Raw genomic sequence first — 22,902 nt, forward strand, 5'->3', positions numbered from 1 at the left:
TAAACAGTGTGTGCAGAAAATATATTCTTAATGCCTCTGTGCATCCAAAATAATACAAATTATTTCCATTTCAGCTACTTTTGGTGGAATCTTTGGCCTCTGCATGGGCGGAAGCATAATTAGTATCTTCGAAATTATCTATCGGATCTTTCTTCTGGTGATTGCTACAACCAAAACGTTACTCCGCCGTTGCAAACAGAAGCCACGAGAAAATATCGTGGTCCCATGGAACATCAAAGCATTACCACCTCACCATGCAGAACTGTTGTTCCCTGGAATAAGACATAAGAATATTTGACAATGTATATTACACGTTAGGTGTTAAAGAAACAGTCCAAACTGAGCACAGGAAGTAAACAGAATAAAAGAAACAAGCCTGTGTTACCAGTACAATAAGAATGGAATCTTAGGACATTAAGTTACTGTTGTTTCAGAAGCTCACCCGTAATTTATCTGATGAATTTACAAATTTTACAGTCTGCATGGATGGAGGTTTAAAAGAAACCCATACCATACAAAAAGACTCATTAGTCTGGTGATAACTTCCAAGTCTGTTTGCAGTTCTGCCTTATTTTATGGCTCATATTCATATGCATATCAATCTTCCTCATTCAGAAGCAAATGCAGGGAAATCCCATCCAACACATTTCAGCAATTCGGTATGTCTGATTCCAGTGGTCAGCATTTCTTTGAAGCAAACAAAGATTTGCAATTCCAGTATACTGTGATAAATAAATATTTTGTCTCAAGAAAAATTTATTTTTCAGTTCCTGTACATTGTCTGCAGTTGATATCTTTTGTAATTATAGCTGGGCCATCTACCTGAACATCAGCAAAACTTTCCTTGCTCAATTGATGAAGTGGTTGAAATATCCTTCCCTGGTTTTTATTTAAAAATAAATTTTGGTGACTGGTAAAAGTCTACTGAGTTGGCCGAATGTTAGAGCTAGTCCCTATCCCTGGAGATAAAAACTAGCTCTATCGACCGGGCCCAGCGCAGTAGGCTTTTCATATGCGGAGGGAGACGGAGAGTGCAGCGTCTGAAACATTGTCGCTAAATAAAAACGATGATGAATAATGTCCGAAAAGTTGATAATTTTATCAAAATTTTCAATTCAAAATCTTTGTAAGATTTCGAGAACAACCTGAAGTTCAAATTTTTCATAAATTGAAGAACTTTAAAATATTTGTAGCTTTTAAATTTTTTAAAAAAATCAAATGGTAGGTTGATTCATCGTAGTGTAACGTGCCAGTGATGTAACATTACCCAGCGTGGCCCATCTTTTCCCAGATTTGTGCATGAATGAGCAATGGCTTCATGCGTGAACCTAAACCAGTACCACGGTCTTTACAAGCTTTGCCTGAATGGGTAACCCAGTGTTACCAAGTTCAGTCTGAATCTGCAGATGCATGCACAGTTGTCTAATGTGCCAACCTAACCCAGTCCTGGCCAGTTTAATGAAGGTTTACCCAAATGGGCAAGTAAATGCATAGTGGCCTAATGCTCAAATCAAACTAAACATGTAACCTAATATATAAACCCGATTAACTCCATTATTAATAATGTCTCAGATTTTCAGTTTTTTTCATGTCTGTATATTTTTGAAAACTGCAAAACATTGCAAATAGGACACGTACCTATGCACTTTTTTCCTTAGAGTGACTGATGGTATGACCTCCCACAATATTGACCTTTCCTCCTAAGATATCCTGTTTTTATTTGTTATATTTTCTTATTTCATTTTAATCGATTCATGTTACTTCTTTGTATACTGTGGAAAAAATAACAGGAAATGATAAACAAGAACAAGAAGATGAACTTAACAAATGCGGAACATAAATAATGAAACAGAATATGTATTCTTGTTTGAGGAATTGATATTCTCTGGTTTACTGGTGCTGTCTTTTCTTGTGTAAAAGTGTTATGTATGTGAATTGTCAGAAAATTGAAGTGTTACTGCTTGTTATGCATTTTGTAATATTCTAAAGTAAATTAAAAACAATGTTTTGCGTAGCTTCGAAGTGTACGTTGTAAGATGGAGTACAAATATGCATGATGGAAATATTTTTCATTCCAAGTTACCCCATCTTCAACTGTCCAAAGCACTAACGATAATTTTAAGATGGTGCAGTTGATTCCAGTAAAGTGGATGTTCTTTGTATTGGACTGCTGAGAAGCGTTCTCCTAATGGGTATGAAAACAGTGATATTGGTTAAACCACTTATGCTCATTTTTGAACTGGGTATATACATGTGCAGTGCAACGGACTGCGAACGTTTAAATCGATAAATCCTCGTTTATTGGCAGGGTAGTAGTTCTGGAGAAGATGATAGATGGCATGCATATTTCTGAGTCTTAAGCAGTGGGCATCGTTTTCGTAAGGGTTCAATTTCTATAATTCAAAATACTTGGTTTTTAATTGGTTCCTCCAGTGTCTCTGTTAAGATGACTGATTTATGTACTACAGTTGTACCTTTTCAACAACGTTAACTAAGACTACTATACTTTGGTACATATCACACGAAATAAAATTCATGCGTACATGTTGGTATTACCGATTACGGTAGTAGGCGTTGGTTTTTGAGTGGTTGTCTGGTGGTTGAATTTTTTTCATAATTTCACAGAATTAATACGAGTATTGTTAGAAATCTGTGTTCTGAAGGAATATATACAGTTTCTGCATACGCGGTTTAAGTTTATTATATGTTCCACTGGTATATATTCTGGAGCTAATATTGTTTTTTTCGTCTAACCTGACATCACTGCAACAGGTATATTGCTCGTGATTTTGAATGTGCAAAAAGAAATTATTCCATAGAGTTTAAAAGGACTGGAAGAATTTCAAATGCAACCGTCATGAATATACAAGAAGTTAACAATGTTAGACCAAAATGCAGCAGACCTATTAGTACATGCGAGTATTTTGTGATTGAAATTTCTGTTCTCTTTGTCACCAGTCATATTTTTGGATTCACAGAATTTTCATGTAATAACTTTCAGTTTTTTTGTTTGTTTTTTTTTTTTTTTTTTTTTTTTTTTTTTTTTTTNCATGCCCTATATAAGGTGTACAAAGAATGCATAAATAACTTTTTTAAATGCTCTAGTAAACACTGTACAAAAGCACAATAGACCACTGTAGGTCGCGGTGCAAGGGCCGAGGAGGCCTACCCCTCATACAACCAAACACTGTACAACATCTTAATATAAAGAAAAAGCTTATGTTCATGGACTCGGAATTCTATCCTCCCAAGACATCAAGTAAAGCACTGTGCATGATTAAATGCCTTTGTCAGCTGTGGTGTGTATTTTAGAATGAAAATTGCACTACCTGAATCCTTAGTTGCAAAATCAGGAACATGTATACAGCTAAGAAACCAGCTAAGACTGTGAATTTGAGTATTGCTGAAGACACTTGATTTTACATAAGTTACTATATCTGTCACCTCTGTTGAGTAGGTTAGAAATGTTATTGAGGATTTTTTGGCAGAAAACTCATACACAAGCCATTCCAACATTCCTGATGAAATTATAAAAATTAATTAGTATTAAGATACTGACAATTTAACCTTTTCTTAGACTTCTTTTTTCAAAATAATATTTAAAAAATCCATTTAATCTCAATGAGCAAGTGTGATACCTTAACTTCAGTTGTTTGTACCATGATCAGGCTGTGTTCTTGAGTTATGAAAATTGACTGTAACTAGTAATGTTTCCTGTTTTATATCTTCTTGCAATTGTTCCTATAGAATTATTTACTCTTGGGCCTCTTGAAGTACACTTAACTGTGAACTAGTTGTTGAATACATGTGGTGCATGCATTCTTAATTTCTGGTTGAATGTAATGAAAGTGGATTTTATTATATGACTAGTGTATTTAAGAATTACATATTTAGCCCTGCTGTAATAGTATTCCTTTTTTTAATGCTTTTAATCTCCATAAATCATATGGCCACCTACTTACACAAGAGCCTCATTCTTGTTTATACAGCAGTATGGAAACCGGGAGAAACAGGCTTAAATACAATGTTAATTCTCATCTGTTGCAAATATTTTGCCTTTTTCTTGTACTCAGGAAATGGGGGTGGATGGTTCCTCTCAAATGTTAGAACCGTCTACCAGTGCTACTCTATTACCCACACATCTGCATTGTATATACATCACCATGAAAGTGTTATATCTGGACATCTTATTCTGTTCTTTAGACCAGTAGTTCTCAAACTTTCGGCATCTTCGGACCACTACACGGGCAGTCAGCACTCATGTAGACCACTGAGCTGTAAAGGGCATGCAGTTTCACTTTTTTCTGTGAATAGAAAATAAATTATATTTAATGTTACTGTAAACAACATTTTTCTGTCCACCTGAAGTAAATGGTTTCAATCAATGATTAATCATAGTTTTTTAAATTTAAATTATTTTATGAATTACTAGTCATACAATATTTGAAGGAGAAAGCTCTAGATCGCATTAAGTGGAGGAACTGTTTTGGAAGAGACTGTGGACCTGTCGTCTTGACAGATTACTGATGAATGAATGAATTATGTGAAGTATATAATGGTATGGACCATCTGGTGGTATGTCATGTACCGTCAGTGATGCACAGACCACAGTTTGAGATTCACTCCAGATCAAAACTGTACCAGTCTGGAGTTGCAGAACTTGACAAGAAGAATGTATTTAATTATGTGCGTTTTGAGATGTGTGAAATATTTAAATTCCATATGTGTATGGATACTTTGATCATGAAGCATTTTATTTCATTTGTTTACTTGCAGATATGAATAGTCGGTACATTGGTCTTGGTGTCAAGACTGACTGCCGAAATTTCCCTGAAAAGATTCATAGCAACAGAATCTGTCCGTTTTAAGGAATTTGTTAAAATATGACAGTACATGAAATTTTCATGCATTTATTGTGGCCAAGAGAGTTTTGCAGAACTTTATGAGTTCATAGAAGAGGTGAGATTATGTATGATGTAAATTAATTTCATATTTTTGTACTCAGTAAAATTTAACTGAAATGGATGTAGAAAATGTGCACAGAATGTGGTACATAGAAATAATTAATTAATAAAAATAATTAAGAGTTTATATGTTCTAATTAATAGTTATTTGTGTAGAATATTTTTGGCGGAAAAGTTGCATTAACGATTTTGTTTATGGAGGGAAAGTATCCAGATATCAGGCTGATATTTCAATTACAGAATATCTTTTTGTCCATGCCTTTCCTCCATCCTTGCCTCTCTTGAATGAATCTGTGGGTCCAATACTTCCATTTATTAGTGTCATCATCATCACGATCATTCTCAAGACACAAGTGCGCAAACGGCAGTAACCTCATTCTCCAAACTCTTTTGTGTGATCAATATGCATTGGTGACTATGTGTTTTGGGGTCATTTTCAAAAATGTTCATAGTCACCTTTGTTTATATGCCAATCACATAACCCAAACCATTTCCTTTCAATGAATTAGATTGTATTACACCACATAACAGTAAAAATTAAGACAGCCATCTTATCTTGTGAAACCTGTTATGTTGGCAACTCTTAAATACTGAAATATAATGTTAGAGTTGGCAACATCATAGTAAACAATTTAAGAACTAGGTTATGTCTTGTTACCTAGTTCTCAAATTGTTTACTATGATGTTGCCAACTCTAACATTATATTTCAGTGGTATATCCACAGGTTGTGAGTTTTCCCTCTATTCAAGATGCTTTTCCTTCTTTATTACAAATTTTAATCCAATCGTAGCCTACCAACCAAAATTCATACTTTGTATTTTTTATGTAAACCTATCAAATGAAAGATTTTAATTCTGTTGGTAGTATATGTGTCACGGTTTGAAAACGTCTGTCCTAAAGAAAAGTAACTGAATATTAATTTATAGAAACAGATCATCTAAACTCGTGTAAGATTTTTCTGGAGTCACAAAAGTTTAACTCAAAAGCAAGAAACATCTCAAGTCAATGCAGTAATTGGACTGAGACCATGAACATTTAAACCTAAATCAAGAAATCGCAAGACTGTTTGTTTACATTGTGTGTATCACTTAATTGTAGGTTCTGAAAATTGCTAAAGAGTTTTTTCTTCCGCCACACCCATTGCAGACAAGGCTTTGTGGATTGTACCTGCTGTATGGACTTTACTATAAGCAACCAACTATTGAAGGTAAGCACTCATTATACCATTACACATTGGGGGTTGTCAGAGGACTTTGTTTCTCAGACCGTAATAAGATTGTGTTACATTTCTTTGCAAAGTTTATTATAATTTGGAAAGCAGCTGTAATTACGCAGTGGAGACATGACGTGACAGTAATGATAAGGGCGGCAGCAGCGGCAGTGGCAGTGGCAGCAGCAGCGGCTCTGGCGGTGGCTGTGGCGGTGTCGGCAGCGGCAACAACGACGACACTGTTCTCACCTACATTAACTCTGCTGTTAAAACCATGCTTATTTCCTATATTTATGTACCTCATCAAAATTTTAACCCCTTTTTGTGCCATGAAAACTGGTGAACCCATAGCCTGATCACTGTACTGACTGACTGAGCATGATATAATTAATAGTAAAATGGATTTTACAGAGCTAAGATGGGATGGTATGGATTGGATTGATCTGGCTGAGGATAGGGACCAGTGGAGGGCTCTTGTGAACACAGTAATGAACCTTCAGGTTCCATAAAATGCTGGAAAATTCTTGAGTCGCTGCAGAATTGGCGGCTCCTCAAGAAGGGCTCAGCTCTGTGTGTTACTAAATAAGTACTATTAGGTTTAATTATATAACTTACACAATGATTACAGATGGCGAGTATCTGGTAAAGATTCGTCTAAACTTCAAAGAATGGCAAGATTCCTACAGTCTGATGAAGTTTGTATGTGAAGAGCAACATTATGATGCACTTTTCATATTCAACAAGCTGCTGGCAGAGAATGCATTCCATTTTTGTGCGATGCCACGTGAATATGGTCTCGAGAAAAGCATGAGGAAGTACCTGGAACGTAATGATACTGCAGACGAGAATTTATCCCACAAATCTGAGCTACTGACATTGGAGGAGAGTGGTATACTTAATTCATTGGATGAAATTAGTAAAAAGTACTATGAACTCAAGTGTAAATTGAACAATGAAAGTAAAGAGAATAAACCACATCAACTGTTGGATTATGCTAGTCCTATGATTGCAGATGATATTCGAAAGAAGTTGGCATCAGCGATGGATGATAGTTCAGACCAGAAAGATGAGGAACAGGATACAAAGATATCAATTGGAGCCCATCGCAAGAAATTAAAAGAGAAAGCATGTTTTGGTGCAGGACCAAGTAGATCAACATGAGTTACTTGTTATTTTCCCTCAATAAAAATGAAAGCCTTCCATCTTACGACAACTGTTGTACATACTGGATTCCCTGTTAGTGTTCCTCATCAATACGTACTTTCAGATTCATGTAGCAGTAATGTTTTTTCACTTGAGAGGTGCTTAGCATGAATCAGTTAGGGCACCACCTCTACAGACTGAGGTTTTTCGTGGTTTTACTGTGTCGCTCTAGGCAGATGCCAGGAGAGTGCCTCATAGGCTACAAACACTTCTTTCTTAACCCATTCCATTTCATTATTTTCAACAGTCATCCTAGCATTCAGCACTTTATACTCTGAGATACTGACAGCTTTGTAAAGTAAACCACAAAGTGAACATATTCAGAATCTCCTATAACATAGGAACATAAAGTTCACTGCATGAAGTTGCAGCATTTTGAGTAAAACAGCAGCTGACATAGTACTAATCTCCCAGTATTTCTATCTTCAGATGGACATGATACGAAGAAATTCATAAAGAAACGGACCATTGCATGAGAGAAGCTATATCAAGGATGTCTGACAGAGTATGAATGTCTTCATACCCAATTCATCTGAAAGCAGTAATAGAACCCATGGTTTAGTATTTAAAAGACTTTGGACTGAGTCCAAGAAAATATTATGCATGTTCAAATGAAACCGATTCAACTAGCCATGTTTGCTAGCAGCACTACAAACAGGTTCTATTTGAATAGCTGCCATAATAGCCTTACACAGTGCATCACACCATAGTCAGGTAATCTGAAACAATAGAAAAATGTTCCCCTCAAATTCAGCTATACGTGTTGCAAGATTAACATTGCAAATGTGAGCAATATTTGTCAAATTGCACATTACATTGTACTTACAGAACACATATTGCAGTATGTACTGCACCAAAGGTTCGTGCTCATGCAGAAGGCAGTTATCAAGCTGCCTCATATAAATCACCATTCCCAGCTGAGGTGTCTGAAGAATTTGTTTTCTATAGTTTTGTAATCAAACTCATAGTCTGTGAATGTTATTTATCTGTGAAGAATTACTTTGTCTGTACCTGATGTCTCTGAAAGGGGTGTTAAATGGAAGTTTATGTAAAATATAAACATTATTTGTCTGTAATGAGGAATTGTCTTGTCCATTGTCAATAAATGTATGTATTTTCTACAAATAAATTCTATAATATAAGAATAAGGTACAAATATAAGGTCTCTGCTTTTGCACTATTCCATTACAGAAATAATAATTGTGTTGTATTAATCACTTCTTAAGAATCTGAAATATACAGAATGTATATTTCATCAGGAATTTCACCAAGCAGGTAGATGTAACAATAATATATCCAGGAAATTTGAAGTTCAGAGCTCAGATGTGTTAGTGGTATTTTGGCTGAGGATTTTGTGGGTGTGTCCACCTAGATGTGTAGGTTACAATCATCTCCTAAACCCTTTCTTGCCTTTATAACATTAAATACTATATTAAAGTATGAAATTGAGACAGTATTTGTAAATGTTTTAAGAACCAGTGTTAATTCTTTAAAGTTTAGAGCACGGGGGCTACTATATATGCTACCCACTTTAACCCTCAGGATCTCTGTATTTTGTGTACACAGTAGTGTTCATGTGTTCAGTATGATTCTCATACTACATAATAGTCATTTCATGCACGGTGTTAACTCATTGGTCTTTGTAATGGACATGCTGCATGAAGACTTCTGTTTGTATTACTTTTTGGCCTTTAAGATGGAGGCAATGTGTGTTCCTCTGATATGTCAGCGAAATTCAACACCAACTACACAGAATCACATCACAGTCACCATTTTGACAACCTCATCCAATGAGATACAGCGTGTTTTTGTATGATAGGGACTGAATTGTTAAATGTTATGTGAACTTCAGGCTTCAAAGGGTGAAATGAGGGTGTTAATCTTTATGTTCATTTTTCAGTGATCTGAAGTTTTTATAATAGTATTTCTGCTGACCACGACTATGCTATGACTCAGGTGATTGTATCCTATCTTACCATCCCTGAGACCTGTGTTCAGTCCCAGGAGAGATTGTGGTTTATAGTATAGCTCTGGAGCAGGTTTTTCAGCAAGTGTTCCAGTTTTCCTCTGTTAACTGTTATCAAACTGGAGCAAATGCATCAAAATAAGGGCCATTCCATCTTTTCTTAGGAACTGACTGGAACAGGCAGCTGATAATTCTGTCAGATATGTCATAAAATAAAATTCCAAAACAGCTTAAAAAATTTCCCCAGCATATTGTTGGAGGGAGGAAGTCAAGTATGCTTGTATTCTTGAGTTCTTCATTTATGTTCTTATTTTAGGCCTGTTCATTCCTATTGTCTTTCTTATGATACAGAATAATTTTATTCGTACTTGAATATTTATTGTTTATCTTGAAAAGTCACAGTAATGATAGCCTGCCCCCCTAACCAAGTTTAAATCATGGACCTTTTCAGATACAAAGCAGAAATCCCCACCATTTTATTACAGTATTCAGTAAGGTCACATATTGAATACTATTCATCATTGAAAGTGAGAAATAGGGAATATAAATGTAACGGAAGATTATGGGTTGTTACTGGGATCCCTGTATGATCTAAGAAACAGCTAATTTGAAAGTATTCATTTATAACTCACAACAGTGATAAATAAGACAGATGATGGTATTTTGGGATTTGATGTCTTCTGGGTTGAAGATGGATGTAATTGGTTCGTCCGAATCATCAGGACGTATCTACCAAACTACATAGCGTTAATCCCATAAGACTGTTATTCAACATTCACTGCATAAGATTCTCAAATCTCATGTAAATACCATTTGAATTCCAGTGTGAATGAGGCAGGCCTAGCATAACAGTTCATGAGCAACTGTAGTGGAAGATAGAAAACATTTATGAATTTTATGACCTCAGACATATTGGACTAGGGCACTTAATAGGTACACCACATTTTCCATACACTTTTGCAATAAGCAGCATTATTCATAATACTGTTCCACTTATCATTCAAGAGATAAACTTTGGAAGTGTAAAGCCTCACATTCTCTTCATAGGATATTGTTTATCAAAAGAACTTACAGATTACATATAACTAATGTGAGGAACAAGCTGCCAAGGAAAACATTTTATATTTTACTGAAATGATGACACCCTGAGTGAAATAAAACAATAAGTAACAAATTATAAAAGAATGTTATCTGATTTTAATTAAAAAGAAGACCACAACCTGTGGTTTTTAAAATGAATTAGAACAGTGAAACAGTTTAGCAGTTTTGACACAATCTTAATTGAACATCTGTAAAAACACCTGAAGATGGCCGTTTGAGGCCAAAACATGTAGTGTTAGAGAGTGTATTGAAGTGTGAAATAAAAAGTATTGCAATTTGGACAGATTACAGACAAATGGACGCTAATGTGAACACTTGCAACAGGATGCTGAAATACAGAATTCCTTGTTCTTGTCTAGCTGGTACTTTTTTATCACATACTATTACAAATAAAATATTGTTTAAAATTCCAAAGATTTGACTTATATAAGTCAAGTTTGTGAATAAAAAATAAATTACTGTCACATGTAGTTTTCACTGTGGTATGTTGAGGTTTCTACTCGGTAAACATGACTTTATGATTTCCATAATGAACATTAACAAAGCTGACAGAAGGCCAAATCCTAGAAGAAATAAGGGTCCCTGCACATGCTGTATTTGTAGTGTAACAGGACTCGAGTCTGAAGTTGGCTGATCATTCTTCGCCAGTACCAGCTGCATACACTGTGACAGCGCCCTCACCACCTGCACATAGATCAGAATGTTACCACAATATTCATGTGCATTACATAGCTCAATATCTGATTCTTTCCATATGATTAATTATAAGATTATGTATTGCAAGACCTTTATTTATGAGCAAAGAAATGTCTGTTTTAACCCTTCAACATGGAAGTACCCTTTATGCGATAGAAGGAACAGGGTAAAGTGGAGGTGGAGGAGGTTCAAAGATTCAAAGACAGTCTTGAATAGCAATAATTGTTTGATTAATGCATACACAAGAAGAAGAGTGTGTCATTATTTCCATGTGTGAATCTGGGATGTGAAGTAATATTATTATTGGTGTTGGTGGTGGAAATGGTGTTGTGAGGATGTGCAACAGGTCATGGCGTTGGCTTCTCACCAAGAATCCTCGTGTTCAGTCCATAGTGATTCATATGACATTCGTGCAGGATAAAGTGGCAATAGAGTAAGCTGCTCTCTGAGTTTCTTTGGTGTTGCTCTGCTAATCATCACCTTACCATTGCTCTGTACACATTTGTAACCACCTTCTGAGGTCTCTTATACCTCTGGCCAGACAGCACATTGTCACATCCTTGATTTATAAGTTGGGAGCTTCATCAAATCTTGTGTGTTGTGGATGCAGTGTGTTTTCAAAATGAAACATTGAAATTAATTGCAAAAGTTTCAGTTGCTCACAGGAGAAAATTTGTAATCCTTACCTACCCCTCATAATTGAGCAAAAGACCTGCTGCGTGCAACTTCAGAATGAGTGCGTCGAGACTCTCCAGAAAGGGCGAAGCTTTTTTCACATTGAAAACACAATATCCTGAATACAGATCATCCCTCATTGGCCTTAAGTTTACAGCTGTTTCCTCATTCACGAATGCAGGGCATTCTTTGAACGCAGCATACAAAATGAACGTATGAGGTGGAGATCATGTATTTCAGAACATAAGTGTGTCTGTATGCTTCTCCGAAACTACTGGACGAATTTCGGCAAAATTTTTGATATCTATAAAAGAATTTTGATTTGAGATTTCCACATTGGTGGTTATGAAGAGCTCTATCATCCAGTATATAAAGCCGTATAGACCTGAGAAAATCTCCCGACATTTCCAATATGCTCATATTGCCTCTATCTTCAGGTCAAAAAGTAATCCAAGCAAATAACGAGCAACACACATGCGCGCTGATTGCTTCTTGTTGGCTATTTTCCTGGTTTACTCTTTCACTCTAAAGATGCAATAATATGTTCCTCTGAAACGTCGGTAAAACTGTACACGGAATCACATTCCAGATGATAGTACTCATCATAGGTTAACTTAGGCTTGCGTGAGATTAGTGTAGGAATGTGTGTTCAGATCATGGGGGACAAGAGGAATGCATACAGGGGTTTGATGGGAAAACCAGAAGGAAAGAGACCAGTAGGAAGACCTAGACTTAGGTGGGGGTATAATATTAGGATCGATCTTAGAGAAATAGAATGGGGCGGCATGGACTGAATTCATCTGGCTCAAGACAGGGACCAGTGGCAGGCTCTCATGAACACGGTAATGAACCTTCGGGTTACATGAAATGTTGGGAAATTTTGAGTAGTTGAGCGACTGGTAGCTTCTCACGAAGGACTCGGTTCCGTGGAGTTATGTTTAGCTTGTCATACTCGTATGTGTATTTAGATCGGGTTCCATGTGTCAGTCTCCACATGTACATGAAGTCAGCCTTGCCAGTATGCAACACGTTACGATCAGAGCTAACGTGGACTCCGGCTTCTGGTCAGTCGTCATTGTTAATCTAATGTTCTGTAAAGTTTCCTCTTTTCCGTTCTGTTCTGAAACATATGAGAGAACAGGGATTAAATGAATTATATAGGGAAATGGGCCAAATTTAGAGGATAGAGGGTGTCGCGTGGGCAGCGCAACTAATCCCCACGGCCGTTATTATCGCTTTTCTAGACCGGAGCCGCTATTTCCTTGAAATATCTCCTCAATTATTCTCACGAGGCTGAGTGGACCCCGTTCCAGGCCCACTACTTCTTAGAGAAGCTGGTAGCGCCGGGAATCGTACACAGAACCTCTGGATTTGTAGCGAGATTTGCACTAACTTCACCGACAAGTGGCGGTCGCTCGGTCGGTATAGTTCGCTTGCGGACTAAAGCCACAGAATTTTTAGTTTAAGGAAACAGGCGGCCAATAACAGAACATTTTCTGCAGTTGCGGACTGTCATGGCTCTGATCTACAGAAATATCTTTGTGTGATTGTGGGCAGACTTATCGTGGAATGACCTGAAAAGCTATGCTGACAGGAGCCTAAGGTCCTGGTAGGGCCACCCATGCTAGATGTGTCAAAGAATGGGAGCCAGACGAAGTACACTCCCTAGTCCTCCAGCTTGGCAATTGGGCGTTGGGACTAATGACCCGCACTCCGGAAAAATTTACTGTTACGAAACTATGCAGGAGGTCAAGACGCACACAGAATTGTAGTGCCAACACATAGAATGCATCGGAATGTTCGTGGCTTGTGCCAGTAAGGTTATTTGTCAGTCTTATGAAATATGCTTGATTATATTTTTCCTTTTCACATAGCAGCCTCTAATTCAATTAGAACTGCTTTCACATGTACTCGTTAATGACATACAGCTAATGTACGCGATGACGCAATGATCAGTACGTCATTATCATGCGAAGGCATAACTTCCCTGTTGATAAGAAAATTGCTGGTCAAGTTCTATGTCAAGGCCACAGGATCTCGTCGAAATCAAGTCCGGAGACTTCTTAACGGTTTTCATCCACTAACACAAAGTTTTAGCCGTAAAAAATGAAAAGTACTCCGTGCTTAATTAAATGAACACTACGCCATGAAGACGCATGAGGGAGTGGAGGTGTAGCTCCACCATTACTGACCTTGGCACTAGATGGAATTTAGTGGTTAGCTTTACACCTCTGCAGCTTCACCCCCGTAGAAACACCCCCTGTTACTCATTGGATAGGAGACCCTGATTCAGTATGGACACTGTAGAGGAGAGAAAGATCTCTTGCCTCTGCCAGGAATCGAACCCCAATTACCTGATCGTCCAACCCACAGTCTGTCGCTATACCGACCATAGCATATTAAATCCGAGATCTTAACCTCTCGTCCATTAAACGTAAGCGGTCAGCAACAATTTTGAGCCGTCTCAGGCTTCAACTGGCTACTTCCCCGCTACAGCTGAACTTGACAGATAAAACCGTGTATTACCATATAATGTAAAGCTATCCCTGTAACAGGCCATGGAGGTCCATAGGTTTGTGAGACGTTGAGGCTCCCACATTTTCTATAGACTATCGGCTGACATATGGCGGTGAGGTTGTCAGCCTTACGCGCCGGCCGTCCTTTAATCCCCAGGAAGATTCCTGGTACTCATTTATGTTAGAGGCTGAGTCGCCATAGTGCGGCTGGAAGGATTAGGTCAATTGAAAGAGATCTACCTCATTCGGACCCGAACCCGCGACCATCCGGCTTGTAGCATAGTGCCTCAACCAACTACACTGCCGATCTTATAATGTAGCCACAATAATTAACATGTTCACTTATGACAAAGTTAGATGATTGTCCTTGAAGCTAGCCGAGGTAATAGGAAAGTGGCTGGCAATGTATTTATACTGATATGGGCGCGTGATGCATGAAACACGAAAAGATAACAGATCCTGTCTCTTCACTGTGCTCAAAGTTCAGCTGATGTCATGGTAGGGGCTGCGCAGTAGTTTTCCCAGTGAGTTGTGTTACAGAACCTCACTGAATGCTGTTTTTCCAATGGACCCAGCTGCGTCACTCTACGACTGCTCAGGTACGGACACTAACAAAGGCGACATGTAAGAACTAAAAATTTTGTTATTCTTGTTACATGGCACCCCAATATTTTTCTTTTCCATTAAAATGTAAAACTACACACACAACGACATTAGTCGTACGGAAAAATGTCGTACGATTTTTCTGACGTACGACCTCCTTTTAACACTAGAGCGACCAAATACATTTCTTTGCTGTCCGACTGCCGTACGGTAGATGTCGCCGTCACGTACGAAAGCTAAGACTACACTTTATATTACTTGATGCGACATGAACCGTACGGACGTCGTACGGCCGATGTCGCTGTGTGTGTTCATAGCCTAAGGGCAGAAGGTTGTTCCATAGTTCGGGCGGGTTTTTTTATTGCTAGTGGAGTCCCTTGTACTGCGGCCACTTCTGGCCTATTGTACCAGCCCCAGATGATAGGTGAGGGTGATTGTGGAGCAATTGGTGGAATGAAGATTGGCAGGGCAGACCGAAGTACTCGGAGAAAACCTGCCCCAGCTCCACTATGTCCACCACAAATCCCACTTGACCAAACCCCGGCCGCCGCGGTGGGAAGCCAGCGATTAACCGCTTGAGCTATGGCGCGGCCCATAATTAAGCAGTTAAAACAAGGGGGATGAGATGGACGGAGCATGTAGTATGCATGGGAGAGAGGATTCAACCAGCCTCCTATCCGAAGAGTGACAGACAGAGAATCTTTGGCAAGAAACAAAAAGATCGGCTTTTCGAACTTAACTTTATTTGATTTGGTCGTAGGAATGCGTGTAATTTTACCACCGTTCCTGTGCAACTCCATAGCATAGCACCTAGGGACATAGCTTTAATTCCATTCGGCACGTCGGCCCCTCTTTGGCCTATTGTACCTGCCCCGGATGATCATCATGGTGAAGAATTTGGTGGAATGAACATTGGCAGGGGAACCGAAGTACTTGGAGAAAACCTGCCCCAGCGCCACTTTGTCCACCACAAATCCCACTTGACCAGGCCCGGGCTCGAACCCGGGCCGCCGCGTTGGGAAGCCAGCGACTAACCTTTAAGCTACTGGCATAATTTAAGTTCGCGAAAATTAATTATTTTATTGCCTAAAAGATATTGTACACTATCTTGGATATTTGCAGAAATCATTTAAGATATTTATTGAGAAATTGTTAAATTAAAGAGAAGTATTATGCGTAAACATAGTCAAAGTATATACCGGTCGGTTAAAAGTGTAAAGTAAAATAAATTTTCCCCGTGCTTAATTAAGCATCATGTCATGAAACACATTGGAAAGTGGAGGTATTCTTACCTCGGTATTAGATCGAGGTGAGTGGTCAGCTTCACGTCCTGACCGCTTTAGTCCCGAAGAAAGAAAGAATCCGCGATATCCATTTGATGGAAGGCTGGATGGGTTCCAGAGCTGGTCTGGAAGTTATGGAGAAGATAAAATTCTCTTGCATCTCCCGGGAATCAAACCCCTATACTCCAGTCGTCCAACCTATGGTCTGGTCTCTGCATCGAATAAATTATCCAGGCTGTCCAGCCAGAAATGTGGGTATCCAAAAATGTTTGTGTTATTTAAAATGAAATAATAGAACTACAGTGTGTTTACTGCTGTGTATTTTTTGTTTACCGGACAAACTTTCAGTATTTCAGGCCATAGGACGATTAGTCACTGTCAATGACTTGGGAAATATGTGGCAGGAAGATTCTGACGTGTAATTCTTGGTGCTAAGCTGACATTTGCGTTAAGGACTTAGGAAAACCATGAAAAATCACAGTTAAGATAGTGGTCATCATGCCAAAACTTGAACTTGGAACTTCCTGAATATGAAATAAGAATGATACCCTCTCCAGTAACTTTATTGTACTTCAGTAAGAAAGAGTCTTAATTCAGGGCCATCACTGACACGGTGACTGAAGCGGTATGAAAATAAAATTGCCACCAATACCACTAGTAGCAACAGCAGCAGGACATGTCAAGATAATGTGAAAAGTCATTTAAAATAAAATATTATTTTATTGAAGCATATCTATTGAATTCCATCTAAATATTAACCCAGATGCCGTCTAAAATAACAGACACTTGTAAAATGTGTATGAATAATTCCAATTTTAGACATCAGAAAAATACAGGGTGATTCATATAGAACCGGCCCAACGAAATGAGGTATAATATAAAATATACCATACAGATATTAAAGTAATTTACACATATCTTATCTTGGATTGTGTGCCGTGATCAGAGCGGGTGTTGAAAGTGTCCAACGTTTTCAAGTAGGCATTAGAAACACTCGCTGTTCAACAGTGTACTCCATGACTGTCGCCTGCCCACTGCAGACACGTTTCGGCATTGTCCTTGAACTTGCAGCATAAGGGCTGCCACTTGCTGGATCATGCGCACACCATTCGACTCAGCACGGCCCATGGATTATTATGTCATAATTGTGAGTGGTTATATGCATCACTTGCGGAATTATTAGCAAATTCATCAGGCCGGTTCTATACGATTCACCCCCATACATACAGATAAGATGCAACTGAACTAATCATACAAATTTTATTTTTGGGAATTTGATAATTTATAACTATTTTAAATAAAAGTGTTTAAATTTTGCCAATCTAAGCAAAACAATAAACACCAATAAGTAAATAACGTTATTAAACCTAAGACAGAAATTGGTAAATTCCTTTCATTCCCTTGGCCTTTGAGTTGCCTTTCAAGATCTTATAAATTATGTAATTAATTCCATTTAGCAGAGTTTTTGAGAAGCTATACTCAATCAGTCACGCTTTGTGGTACTCAGATGTTTATAATCACACAGATTTATGGTCTTCCAAGTTGTGACACTATGTGGACTTGTGAAAGGTTACCATTGTTTCAGGGAAACATGCTGCTTCTGTCTTCAGCAAATTCAAACTGAAAATGTTTCAATACTTTCTAGCTTTGTATTGACCACATAACTGATTAAGTAACTGAGTGCATAAATAAATACATTTATCAGTAAACAAACGCAAATAATTAATTAATAGTGAGTGAATGATTAGTAAATAGAAGCATGACTGAATGAAAGAGTGTAGTAATTAATTAATACCAGTTAGTACCACAAAATTTTCAATGCTGTGATCCAGGACATTAAAATATCATGAAAGCAGAAATCATGGAACCGGTATGACAGTTTTTTTATATATTTGGAAAACTCACACTCTCAACTTAAAACCTGTATTTCCATTTCCAAGTTTACTGTGCTAATGAACACTGAAATCATCATCCTTGTACATCAAGTGCATCACCATATGCAATTTTAAGTGAAGTGTGTTTTTTTATTCATCTTGTATGTTGAGCATGCAGCCCTGTGAAGCTCAGTAGTGTAATTCAAATGCAGTATTCTCATTTCAGCCAGTTATATAAGTGCGCCATGCCACCACTGAAGCAGCCACCATCATTGGAGTCCATAGTGCTACAGTCTGTAAACAAATTCACACTGGCTCTTGGGCACAAACTACTTGATGAGGTGTGTTCAGGTACACCAACAACTGTACCACCAACCAGATGGGGGATGTCTTCTAATTTTGTGAGCAAGAAGCCTTCTGAAATTCTTAATTCACAAGAAATGCAACATTTCTTTCACCCAGGCCTGCCTCTGTATCTGTCAAATGCAGTGACTTCAGTTGCATTGAAAGCTATCACTACAATAATCTCGCAGGCAAAGTGTACGCATGATGGCTTCTCGAAGAGCGGAGATGACAGTTGTCGGGAAATTGTTGAGAGCTTAATCTCCATCGTACTTCGTGCTCAGCTGACACATTTTGATCTGTTAAAATGGCCGTGGTTCATAGGGGAGACACTGCTCAAGCATTTACACATTTTCCATCATTTAGAAGTTCTCAAACTGTGGCCTGTAACTTGGAGTCCCGTCTGGGCCACTGTAGTGGAAGTGCTTCAGGGCGGCTACTGCTCATTAAGCAACCTTGTATCATTCAGTATGAGATGTCACTGCACAGACAAGATTCTCATACTGATGGTTTCCTGTACCAGACTCCAGTACCTTGATGTGATGTCTTCTGTCGAAGTAACAGACTTGTGTGTCAGTTCACTTCTACACCTGAACAACTTAAAAGTAATGAATATGTGTAGCACATCACTCACAGCAGTGGGCTACACTAGACTATTAAATGGATTGCCACATCTCGGCAAGTTAGTGTGGTTTGACCTGAATAGCAAGGCACTGGGAAGCATGAAGACTTCACCTCTCAGTCTCCTTAGTTATGAAGCTAGCAGAGTGTCACTCAATCAGCTGATCATCATAGTTCGTATGTGTCCATACCTGATACAGATCAGTCTTCACTGGGTTGAAGCTGACCTATCAGTTCTTGGAGAACTGAAACAACTTAAAGAAATAAAAATTGCACACTGTAGTGCAGTTAACAGTAATCTGAAAGGATTATTAGAAGTTGTAGGTTATAATATTGCATCACTGGAACTACATGAGATGAAAGATGTGGATTTGTTGATGATTGGTGCTCTGTGTATAAATCTTAAGAGAATGGGCTTAATGTGTGACTTCAAGGCTTCTGAAGAATCATTCTTAGCTATAAAAGAACCTCTGTTCAAAGAACTGGAAGATCTTAGGTTTGGTTCAGAATATTCTGAATGTCTGTTCTTCAGTTGCATAAATATTAGGAAACTGGAGGTTTCAAAATGTCAGAATTTCAATGATCATGTGGTGGCAGCATTGCTGACAAGGAATCCTCTAAAGCAGTTGGAAGTACTGTCAGTAGGTCACAGTGGACTGCTCAGTATGAACACAGTGCATCTCCTGTTGGAATCCTGTGATAATCTTAGAGTGCTTGAGGGTTTAGAGAGTTGGGGGGGTGTTACCAAGTCACAGGTCATGGAACTATGCGCAGACATGAAAAGAAAGAATATGGACATTGAAATACTGTGGAAGAAACCACTCCAAATTAGTTGGTAGTGCTACCAGATATTGTCTTTAAAGGAAGGAAAACTGGTCGTCTGTTTATGTCCATTGATATAGTTACACTTATGTTCCAACATTGGTTGGTTTTACACACACACACACACACACAATAACCAGCTCCTTCTAAAGAGCTCAGCTGTGCAGCAACCTCTCTTCCTTATACCTGATGATGGAGAAAATCTAATCTGTGAAAGGTTATGTTTCAGAAAACAGAATATGATTGACTCGTGTACTTAGCAATATAAATATAAATGTACTGCTATATATGTTTAAAGCTAGGTTCATAGATTCAGTAGTTATAAATTTTAAACTGAGTTTAGATTTTGGAAGTGAGACATGGTTTATAAAGAAAATACTGACACAGAAGGGGAAAAGAAAAAGGCGGAGTACTATGTGCTTATATGAGATTTCGAATTTTATTGCCTGGAGTAACTTTATGATATAAGGTAAACATAAATTTGCCCCTATGCTTAATTAATTAAGCACCACGCCGTGAAGACTTAGAGGAGAGTGGAGGTATAGCTCTGACATTCTTTGCGTTGGAACTAAATGGAGGTCAGTGATCATTTTAACTCCCTTGCCGCTGTGAAGAAGAGAAAAATCTTGCCGCTGCTGGGAACCGAATCCTGCCCGTCCAACCCTAGCCCATCCCTGTACCGACCAAGTTGGGAATATGAAGTAAAGTAAAAAAAAAATTAAACTATCCTTGTAACAGGCCATGAAGGCCCATAGGGTTTTGAGACGTTGAGGGTCCCACATTATCTAGACAATCGGCTCAAAGATGGCGGTAAGGTTGTCAGCCTTACGCACCGGCCACGCTTTACTCCCCAGGGGAATATGAAGTAGTAATAAAAAATAGATATACAGGAAATTGAGAATTTATAGAAGTAAATAAATATATGTGAAACTGAAAAGTTTTAAATATGACTAAGTAATTGACAGGGAAAATTAGCATATCTATGTAACTCCAAAGGACAGACAGACTTGGGAAAATCCTGATATATTTGGCAAGAAAAAGAAGTAAAACTTATTACAGTAGCCACGGGGATTATGGGGTTTCCGGTTTTGGACAGCTCAAACATTGAACTTGCTGATTGGAATGGACATGTCCTCTCGTTTTTCTGTATTTTGTTTTCGTTTATAGGTAAATTCATTGTAATGGACCGATCTGCCATCCAAATGTTACTAGCACATGTCTATTGGTGCACTGTTTAAGCACTATGAATAAGAAGAGGCCACAGGTAGCGGGAGAAGAAATGTAAACATAACTGTCGAAGAGGGAAGCACCAATGTACACCAAATGAAGAACAGTATTCCATTAAGAAGAAGCAGGATGCATAATTCTGTGAAAAGTGAAAGAGGTAAATTACATTGAAAGCGTTTCCTTACTTGAACTGCAAACTTACTGAATAATTTGGAGGTCATATGGACGAAAATGTTGCTGTGTTAAAGCAAACATTCAGTCTCCCAAGTTCTTTTAAGTAGATATAAATAAAATGTGGCATGTGTATATAGAATGGCAGAATTAGGGGTCTTAGTATAAACTGCACTACAAACGGAACTTACGTCGAAATAATAATTTACGACAAAAATGTATACGTACACTGTTATTTGTAAGTTATAGCTACTTTTGTTTGTCTTTCACGTTCAGATAATGGGCGTCGAAATTTAGATATCCCATTCTTTTATTGAAATTGTGTATATTATCGCAGTGAATGTCGGAACAATGACCACCATCTTTGTCCTTTCCCCCCCCCCCTGGCACTACAGCCCCAGTGGGCCTAGGCCTACTTCCATGAATTTCTCCGTTCAATTCGGTTTTTCTAGATCTTACACGTTCGGTAGGACTCCTTGGGCGGGTGATCAGCTCGTCGCAAAGCCTCTACCTGTACACACACACAAACTAAACATCCATACCCTGAGTGGGATTCGAACCCACGATCCCGGTTTCCGAGCGAGCGAAGACAGTACATGCCTTAGGCCGCTCGGCTACCGTGACGGGCCTCTGTCCTTTTTCTAGGTCAAAAATGAACAACGCTGTCATTACTTAGTTATTATATTGTCCATTGTATAAGGTATGTTTGACATACGCCTACCCGACGTTCCAGGAATTCGATTTATTTCAATCTTGTTGTGACTGGTTTTCATTATACTGATACATTTGTTGTAAGATTTGAGGTTTTCACGGCGGTGACTATGAGGAATGCCGTCTTCTGGGATGTGGTGCCGTGTAGATCAAGTGTAAACCGACGTTTCGGAGGGACGTAACGCCTCGTCCCGATGGAGGTGATACGTTCCTCCGAAACGTCGGTTTACATAATATCTACACGGCGCCACATCCCAGAAGAAGGCATTCTTGATACATTTATTATTACAAGTTTATATTATATATTGCAATCGTACCCGCAGTCGTTTGGGTACGAGGCCAGTATGCTAGCCACTAGAAGCTTTGCTTTCGTGAGAAATTCTAAAATACAAAACATTCAAATTACAAATAAATATTTTGCGCTCCATTTGGACGGAACCGGAAGTAAGGGAGAAACCGGCGCGGTCGCCCCTGGGCCACCATAGAACAGAAGTAGAATCCACAGGTTTCACTGAGGCATTTACTTTTCTAAAATCACGAAAGATTAATTTATATTTTTATTTACTGTAAGTGTTGTGTTGTTACTAATGGGGGCCTGCACGTTTCTGATAGCTCCGGGGTACCCAAAACTGTAAACCCGGCCCTGCATTTGACGACATATCTTCAGTGTTCAGGTAGTTCCCACGTAACGAGCATTTACGTGGTACGTACGATTCTAGATTTTGAGAAAAATAATGGGCTACCTCTACCGTAACCGCATCTCAAAACAGATAGCAGTAGCTTACAAAATAATCCCTTTACTTAATTAGCTTCAGCCCCCGGTACCTACTGGACAGAAGATTAGGTGGGCCACATAGCCGGTCTGGACGGTATCGAGAAAAGAAGAATATTCAAAAAAAAAAAAATATATATATAT

The 22,902-nt window shown here is 38.4% G+C and overlaps 3 protein-coding genes across 10 annotated transcripts in view; all 3 read left to right on the top strand.

Moving 5' to 3' along the window:
* LOC111861594 (sodium channel protein Nach) overlaps positions 1–4,896 on the top strand; it is a 59,907-nt gene extending 55,011 nt beyond the window's left edge. For all 4 annotated transcript variants that reach the window (XM_033750377.1, XM_023846282.2, XM_033750376.1 and 1 more), the window contains 2 exons: positions 75–2,772; positions 4,777–4,896. In XM_033750377.1, coding sequence (XP_033606268.1) covers positions 75–298 — 224 coding nt within the window. In that variant the 3' untranslated portion in view covers positions 299–2,772; positions 4,777–4,896. The remainder of the gene's footprint in view (positions 1–74; positions 2,773–4,776) is intronic.
* LOC111861590 (snRNA-activating protein complex subunit 1) lies at positions 4,561–7,336 on the top strand. Its single transcript, XM_023846274.1, has 3 exons — positions 4,561–4,674; positions 6,064–6,172; positions 6,804–7,336. Exons 1-3 carry the CDS (start codon positions 4,561–4,563, stop codon positions 7,334–7,336), a joined length of 756 nt encoding a protein of 251 aa, XP_023702042.1.
* A 7,489-nt stretch (positions 7,337–14,825) lies between these two features.
* The window catches only part of LOC111861592 (gastrula zinc finger protein XlCGF7.1), a 24,147-nt gene continuing 16,070 nt past the window's right edge, over positions 14,826–22,902 (top strand). For 4 of the 5 annotated variants that reach the window (XR_002842269.1, XR_004512700.1, XR_004512702.1 and 1 more), the window contains exons 1-2: positions 18,440–20,094; positions 21,045–21,261. The gene's annotated coding sequence lies outside the window, so the exon portion shown is untranslated. Of the gene's footprint in view, positions 14,932–18,439; positions 20,095–21,044; positions 21,262–22,902 lie in introns of those variants that run through there. The other variant, XM_033750374.1, reaches the window with a different exon arrangement.

This window comes from Cryptotermes secundus, unplaced genomic scaffold (assembly GCF_002891405.2).
Source record: "Cryptotermes secundus unplaced genomic scaffold, Csec_1.0 scaffold2307, whole genome shotgun sequence".
NCBI lineage: Eukaryota > Metazoa > Arthropoda > Insecta > Blattodea > Kalotermitidae > Cryptotermes > Cryptotermes secundus.

What these genes read in the sequence shown, in the direction of transcription:
- LOC111861590 (XM_023846274.1), top strand. Translation starts at nt 4,561, where the DNA reads ATGGACCATCTGGTGGTATGTCATGTACCGTCAGTGATGCACAGACCA. An exon ending in CAGAACTTGACAAGAAGAAT is followed by an intron (nt 4,675 to 6,063) that starts GTATTTAATTAT and finishes ACTTAATTGTAG; the next exon opens with GTTCTGAAAATTGCTAAAGA. An exon ending in TAAGCAACCAACTATTGAAG is followed by an intron (nt 6,173 to 6,803) that starts GTAAGCACTCAT and finishes CAATGATTACAG; the next exon opens with ATGGCGAGTATCTGGTAAAG.